At 46.2% G+C, this 7,681-nt stretch overlaps 1 protein-coding gene across 1 annotated transcript; it reads right to left on the reverse strand.

Moving 5' to 3' along the window:
* Positions 1–377: 377 nt before the first annotated feature.
* Positions 378–7,665, reverse strand: kcnj11l (potassium inwardly rectifying channel subfamily J member 11, like). The gene is made up of 6 exons (XM_034684810.1): positions 7,530–7,665; positions 5,995–6,157; positions 5,227–5,466; positions 4,870–5,139; positions 4,582–4,789; positions 378–3,154 (listed from the first exon to the last, which is right to left on the reverse strand). The coding sequence occupies exons 2-6, from the start codon at positions 6,151–6,153 to the stop codon at positions 2,724–2,726; spliced, it is 1,308 nt and encodes a 435-aa protein (XP_034540701.1). The 5' UTR covers positions 6,154–6,157; positions 7,530–7,665; the 3' UTR covers positions 378–2,723.
* Positions 7,666–7,681: the final 16 nt, after the last annotated feature.

Below are 7,681 nucleotides of genomic sequence, written 5' to 3' on the forward strand. Positions count from 1 at the left end.
AGAGCCGACAGAGAAACCCCGCCTCCTGTCTTATCCCCACACCGCCGACCAATCACAGAGTGAGATGGGTGTGATGTCACAAAGCTGCACATCTCAAAAAACCAAACAGGAGACAGAGTACAAAAAAATAGATTTATTAAACATCATAAATAAGACTTCACAGACGGACTTTAAAACTTCAAAACAAGCAACATGGAGGAGATAAAAACTGGAGTCTGTGATTCAGGAGACGTGCAGTGAGACAGCAGGTTCTATACCATGTATATATGATCTGAGGACAGACTCAGGAAGGGTTTTATAACATGTATATATGATCTGAGGACAGACTCAGGAAGGGTTTTATACCATGTATATATGATCTGAGGACAGACTCAGACAGGGTTTTATACCATGTATATATGATCTGAGGACAGACTCAGGAAGGGTTTTATACCATGTATATATGATCTGAGGACAGACTCAGGAAGGGTTTTATACCATGTATATATGATCTGAGGACAGACTCAGGAAGGGTTTTATACCATGTATATATGATCTGAGGACAGACTCAGGAAGGGTTTTATACCATGTATATGTGATCTGAGGACAGACTCAGGAAGGGTTTTATACCATGTATATATGATCTGAGGACAGACTCAGGAAGGGTTTTATACCATGTATACACGATCTGAGGACAGACTCAGGAAGGGTTCTATACCATGTATATACGATCTGAGGACAGACTCAGGAAGGGTTTTATACCATGTATACACGATCTGAGGACAGACTCAGGAAGGGTTTTATACCATGTATATATGATCTGAGGACAGACTCAGGAAGGGTTCTATACCATGTATATACGATCTGAGGACAGACTCAGGAAGGGTTTTATACCATGTATATATGATCTGAGGACAGACTCAGGAAGGGTTTTATACCATGTATATATGATCTGAGGACAGACTCAGGAAGGGTTCTATACCATGTATATACGATCTGAGGACAGACTCAGGAAGGGTTTTATACCATGTATATATGATCTGAGGACAGACTCAGGAAGGGTTTTATACCATGTATATATGATCTGAGGACAGACTCAGGAAGGGTTTTATACCATGTATACACAATCTGAGGACAGACTCAGGAAGGGTTTTATACCATGTATACACAATCTGAGGACAGACTCAGGAAGGGTTTTATACCATGTATATATGATCTGAGGACAGACTCAGGAAGGGTTTTATACCATGTATACACGATCTGAGGACAGACTCAGGAAGGGTTTTATACCATGTATACACGATCTGAGGACAGACTCAGGCAGGGTTTTATACCATGTATATATGATCTGAGGACAGACTCAGGAAGGGTTTTATACCATGTATATATGATCTGAGGACAGACTCAGGAAGGGTTCTATACCATGTATATGTGATCTGAGGACAGACTCAGGAAGGGTTCTATACCATGTATATACGATCTGAGGACAGACTCAGGAAGGGTTTTATACCATGTATATATGATCTGAGGACAGACTCAGGAAGGGTTCTATACCATGTATATACGATCTGAGGACAGACTCAGGAAGGGTTTTATACCATGTATATATGATCTGAGGACAGACTCAGGAAGGGTTTTATACCATGTATATATGATCTGAGGACAGACTCAGGAAGGGTTTTATACCATGTATACACGATCTGAGGACAGACTCAGGAAGGGTTTTATACCATGTATACACGATCTGAGGACAGACTCAGGCAGGGTTTTATACCATGTATATATGATCTGAGGACAGACTCAGGAAGGGTTTTATACCATGTATATATGATCTGAGGACAGACTCAGGAAGGGTTTTATACCATGTATATGTGATCTGAGGACAGACTCAGGAAGGGTTTGATTCCATGTATATATGATCTGAGGACATACTCAGGAAGGGTTTTATACCATGTATATATGATCTGAGGACAGACTCAGGCAGGGTTTGATTTGAGCTGACACAGCAGAAGGAAAAGAAACAGGATGAAGTGAGTCTCAAACACCTGTGACTGGCAGTGATATTCTCGAGCTGCAGGATCTGACGCCTGCTCCATCAGACTGTCCTCTCAACATCCACCTTATTCAGCTCCATCTGTAGCTCCAACGCTTCCTCTAGACCGACAGGAAGACGCAGAGACTCTGACGTGCTGAGTCAGAGTTCCTGTGAACACTCTCTGACTTCATGAATGATTGAGGGACTCGGTTTTAAAGCATCAGGATCGATTTCAGCGAGGACGCTCCTTCACTTCCTGTCCTCTCACAGACCGAAGAAACTGAGAGCTCAGAGTTTCTCTCTTCTCACAGGAAGTTGAAAACATCTTCACACCTCACTTTCACTTCTTTGGAAACAGAGCGATGTCATCAGAGAGGGGAGGTTTTGAAGAGAGAGAGGAAACAGCAGATATGAAACAGAGATCTTGACCCTGAAGGAGCCGGATCGAGTGACATCATGGAGTGTGATTCTGGTGACGTGGACGCCGCTCTGAGACGTGTTGATGTTTCTAACAGCTGTAAGAACTGGACGCTGCTCCAGAGGATTTGAAGCTGCAGCAGGACGGACTCGTCTCCTGCAGACTTTAGTGTGATCCACGACATCTGAACCTCAGGAAACAGTTCCCTTTAAATGAGCTAATAAATGCTACTTCCTGTTAGCAGCTCAGTGCTTCAGGTGGAGCAGAGTCACAAGCTCCGCCTCCTGCTTCTCATTCGCTCATCTCCCCGAGTCCGTCCTCCTCCATCTGTCGTCCAATCACCTCCAGCTGCACCTTCTTCTTCTGTCCTTTCTGCTCCACCTCTGCCTCCGCCTTCTCCGCCTGGGCGTACCAGGGCTGAGGGGCGGAGCTATCGCAGGTCCGGCCCCCTCTGCGGAAGCCCCCCCTGCCGGCTCGGACCAGCCCCCAGCCCTGCAGGTTGGCGTCGGTGCCCCCGTCCTGGACCCCTCTGGTCTGGTCCAGCTCCTTAGCGCTGAGAGACGGCATCCTGACGGGGACCGTGTTCCCGAACTTGGAGTAGTCGACGCAGTAACGGCCGTCCTCCTCTGTGATGATGGAGACGAAGCGCCGCCCCCACAGGATCTCCTCCGGGGTGTAGGAGGTCCGGGCCTGCATGGTGATCCCTGTAGTCTCCACCACACCTTCAAAAAACAGAAGACATGTTAGGATTCCTACAGCGGCATCTAGTCTACATGGATCCATGTCCACACCATCCAGGGCCCAGTCCTCCTAAAACATCAATCCAGATCAGATCCAGATCAAGATATCTGGATCCAGATCAAGATATCTGGATCTGGATCTGACTCAGGAAACTGAAGCTCTGCTGAAAGTTTCTCTGAGTCTCACAGTTTTCAGGATCTTTTAAAGTTTCTGGGGATCTTTTAAGTTTCTCCAGATTTCACTAAATGTTTGTAAGATCTTGAAAAGTTTCTTAAGATCTAGAAGTTTCTCTGGCTCATGGAAAAAAAACTTTCTCAGGATCATGCTGAAGATTCTCCAGATCTTGCAAAACTTTCTGAGAGTTTGTCAAGATCTTACAAATGTTTTTGGGGATCTTGCAAAAGTTGCTTGTGTCACAGAAAGTTCCTCCACATGTTGCAGAAGTTTTTGGGGGATTTAGCAAAGACCCTGGATTTGTAAACAGTTTCCCAGAGTCCTGCAAAAAACGTCTCCAGATCTTGCAAAAGTTTCTTCAGCTTAGGAAAAACATTCTGAAGACCGTGCTCAAGTTTCTCAGGATCTTTTAAAGTTTAATAAGATCTTGCAAGTTTCTCCAGATATTGTAGAAGTTTAATAAGATCTTGCGAAGTTTCTTACAATCTTGCAAAAGTTCCCCAGGATTTTACTGAATTTCCTCCGGGTCTCATGAAAGTATAACTTTGTCAAGATCCTACAAATGATTTTAGGGATTTTGTTTAAAGTTCTCAGTGTCACAGGTTAGGGTTTCTCTAGATATTGCTGAAGTTTCTGGGGATTTTGCAAACCTGTTTCTCTAGATCTTGCAAAAGTATCTGAGAGTCTTTCAATAGTTTTTGGGGATTCTTCAACAATTCCTCTGCTTAAAGTTCTTTGTATCACCAAAGTTTCTACAGATCTTGCAAAGACTCTGGATTTCAAAACAGTTTCCCAGAGTCCAGCAAAGGGTCTCTAGATCTTGCAAAAGTTTCTTAAGACCATGTTCAAGTTTCTCAGGATCTTTCAAAACTTTTTGAGATCTTGAAAAACTTTCACTGCGTTTTGAAAAACTCTCTCAGGATCTTGTGAGAGTTTCTCAGTCTGGTTAAAATCTCTGAGGATTCTGCAAAACCTTTTAAGAGTCCTACTCTTATGTATTTGATCTTGCTCAAGTTTAGAGGGATCAGCTGATAAAACAAGTCCCTTCCTGTCCCTCCTGGGTCTCCGTCCTGCCTGTGGGGATTCAACTATTTAATCAAAGTGTCTGAACGACACGCTGAGGATGAAGCATGGTTTAAAGTAATCCAGTCCTCTGCAGGGATCAGGATCATCCTCTTTAGCTGGAGTTATCCTGATCTTTTAAAACCGGGCCCTGGTCTACACGGGTCCTGACCTTCCAGGATGACGATGATCTCGAGGTCGTCTGTGGCGAGCGACTGAGCGGACAGCTCGTACAGAGGACTCCCTCTCTCCAGCGTGTGGCTGATGATCAGAGGAGACACCAGGAAGATCCCGTTACTCCTCAGAGGGTTCTCCACCTGGATGTCCAGCTGACACACGGGGATCACCTCGCCCTCCGCCGTCACCGTCCGCCGGATGACCTGCAGGCAGAGCGGAGACGGTTAGCATCAGAACGCAGCATCAGAGCGGCGGGAGGAGCGTTGGCGTCTCTCATCCTGACCTGCAGCTGGACGTTGGCGGAGATGATCATGCTCTTCCTCAGGTCTCCGATCCGGAACATGAACGTGGGGCGCCCGTTTCGAGGAGCGATGACGGCGTTTCTGGAGAAGATGAGCGTCTCCGCTCGGCGGTTAGCCTGCGCCGTCTTCATGAACACACAGCCGAGCATCACGGCGTTTATTATCAGCCCCAAGATGTTCTGAACGATCAGCACCGTGATCGCCAGAGGACACTCCTCCGTCACCATGCGCCCGCCGAACCCGATGGTCACCTGCAGCAGACACACGCTCACAGCAACGAGACCACAAGACCACCAACACCTGAACCCGGGTCATTAGGGGGACACTGAGGCGCTCACCTGGACTTCAATGGAGAAGAGGAAGGCTGAGGTGAAGGAGTGGATGGCGGTGACGCAGGGGACGGGACCCGGGTCGCCGTTGGGGTCCCGGGGCTCCAGGTCACCGTGAGCGAAGGCCAGGAGCCACCAGATCATCGCGAAGAGCATCCAGGAGCAGAGGAAGGCCGAGGTGAAGATGAGGAAGGAGTGCTGCCACTTCAGATCCACCATGGTGGTGAAGACATCCTGCAGGAAGCGACCCTGACACCAACGAAGAAGACCAGGTCAGCACACCTGAGGGGTCTGAAAGGTACTGGTGTGTGTCCGGTGTGTGTCCGGTGTGTGTCCGGTGTGTGTCCGGTGTGTGTCCAGTGTGTGTCCGGTGTGTGTCCGGTGTGTGTCCGGTGTGTGTCCAGTGTGTGTCCGGTGTGTGTCCAGTGTGTGTCCAGTGTGTGTCCGTAGTGTGTCCAGTGTGTGTCCGGTGTGTGTCCAGTGTGTGTCCAGTGTGTGTCCGGTGTGTGTCCAGTGTGTGTCCGGTGTGTGTCCAGTGTGTGTCCGGTGTGTGTCCAGTGTGTGTCCGGTGTGTGTCCAGTGCGTGTCCGGTGTGTGTCCGGTGTGTGTCCGGTGTGTGTCCGGTGTCTGGTGTGTGTCCGGTGTGTGTCCGGTGTGTGTCTGGTGTGTGTCCGGTGTGTGTCCGGTGTGTGTCCGGTGTGTGTCCAGTGTGTGTCCGGTGTGTGTCCGGTGTGTGTCCGGTGTGTGTCCGGTGTGTGTCCGGTGTGGAGGGCGTACCTGCTCTCGGATGTTCTTGTGGGCCACGTTACAGGACCCGCTCTTTGTGATGAAGCGGGCTCTCTGGAGTCTGGAGCGGCTCCGGTTCCACTGGTTCTGGTCCTCTGCTAGACGGGTCAGCAGGAAGCCGTCCGGGAGGAGACCTTTTCTGGCTAACATGATGCTGCACACACACACACACACACACACACACACACACACACACACACACACACTTTATATGCATGTGTCTGACTGTCTGCAGTATAGCTCATAAGCCCCGCCTCCTCCATGTTAACAGATGGGACATAGGTCAAAGAGTAAAATCAAACACAGGTCAAATAAATGTTGATCAAACATGTTTCTGTGGTTCTAGTTAGTTCTTATCACGCTGATTTATGTCTCAGTGTTCATGTTTCTGTTTACTCTGAATTATTATTGATGATAGAAAAAGAGGAACAAAGCAGGATCAGTTTAGATCGGACTCTTCTTTAGAACGTTGACTTTACTCTCAGAACTCTGACATCACAGACAGAACTCTAGAATGTTGTCTTTGATCTTAAAGGACAGAATTCTAGAATGTTGTCTTTGATCTTAAAGACAGAATTCTAGAATGTTGTCTTTGATCTTAAAGGACAGAATTCTAGAATGTTGTCTTTGATCTTAAAGGACAGAATTCTAGAATATTGTCTTTGATCTTAAAGGACAGAATTCTAGAATGTTGTCTTTGATCTTAAAGACAGAATTCTAGAATGTTGTCTTTGATCTTAAAGGACAGAATTCTAGAATGTTGTCTTTGATCTTAAAGGACATAATTCTAGAATGTTGTCTTTGATCTTAAAGACAGAATTCTAGAATGTTGTCTTTGATCTTAAAGACAGAATTCTAGAATGTTGTCTTTGATCTTAAAGACAGAATTCTAGAATGTTGTCTTTGATCTTAAAGACAGAATTCTAGAATGTTGTCTTTGATCTCAAAGGACAGAATTCTAGAATGTTGTCTTTGATCTTAAAGGACAGAATTCTAGAATGTTGTCTTTGATCTTAAAGACAGAATTCTGAAGGGAAAAAAAGGGCGGGACTTAAAATAATCAGTGTCCCTAATCTTCTTCCATTATCAACACCATGATTGACAGCTGTGTGGACCAATGAGGATCCTTCATGTTAATGTTCTCCTCTGAGCTCAGGATGTTTCTGATATAATAAAGTATTTCTACACTCTGGTGTTTTCACTGTTTCTCTCATGGCTGTCATTAAATCATTTTATCATAAAGCTGGGCTTTTTATTTATAATCATCTTTAAAAACTGAATTCTGTTATTAAATATCAGAGGAGCAGAGATGCAGACATCATGAAGCTTCGACAGTTTGAGGTTTAATAATGTAAAGATATTTATTACACATTTATATTCACACCCAGACACAGCTCTGTGTTTATATCTGCGTTGTTTACTGAGAGGTGTAAACATCAGCTTCCTCTCTGTCCTGAGGCTTCCTCTCTGTCCTGAGGCTTCCTCTCTGTCCGTGCATGGACTCAGGTGCTGCAGGCTGACCTTACCTGTGCAGGTAGCAGAGCTGTGCTCGGACAGGGATGGAGGATTCCTGAAGTCTCAGATGATTTTATTCACGAAGAGGAGATCCAGAACACGGCCTCCATCGATTCCCCATAGCTCCTTCATATACAGCAGCACAGGAGTCAAGGTGCAGCAG

Source organism: Notolabrus celidotus, chromosome 6 (genome assembly GCF_009762535.1).
Source record: "Notolabrus celidotus isolate fNotCel1 chromosome 6, fNotCel1.pri, whole genome shotgun sequence".
NCBI classification, from domain to species: domain Eukaryota; kingdom Metazoa; phylum Chordata; class Actinopteri; order Labriformes; family Labridae; genus Notolabrus; species Notolabrus celidotus.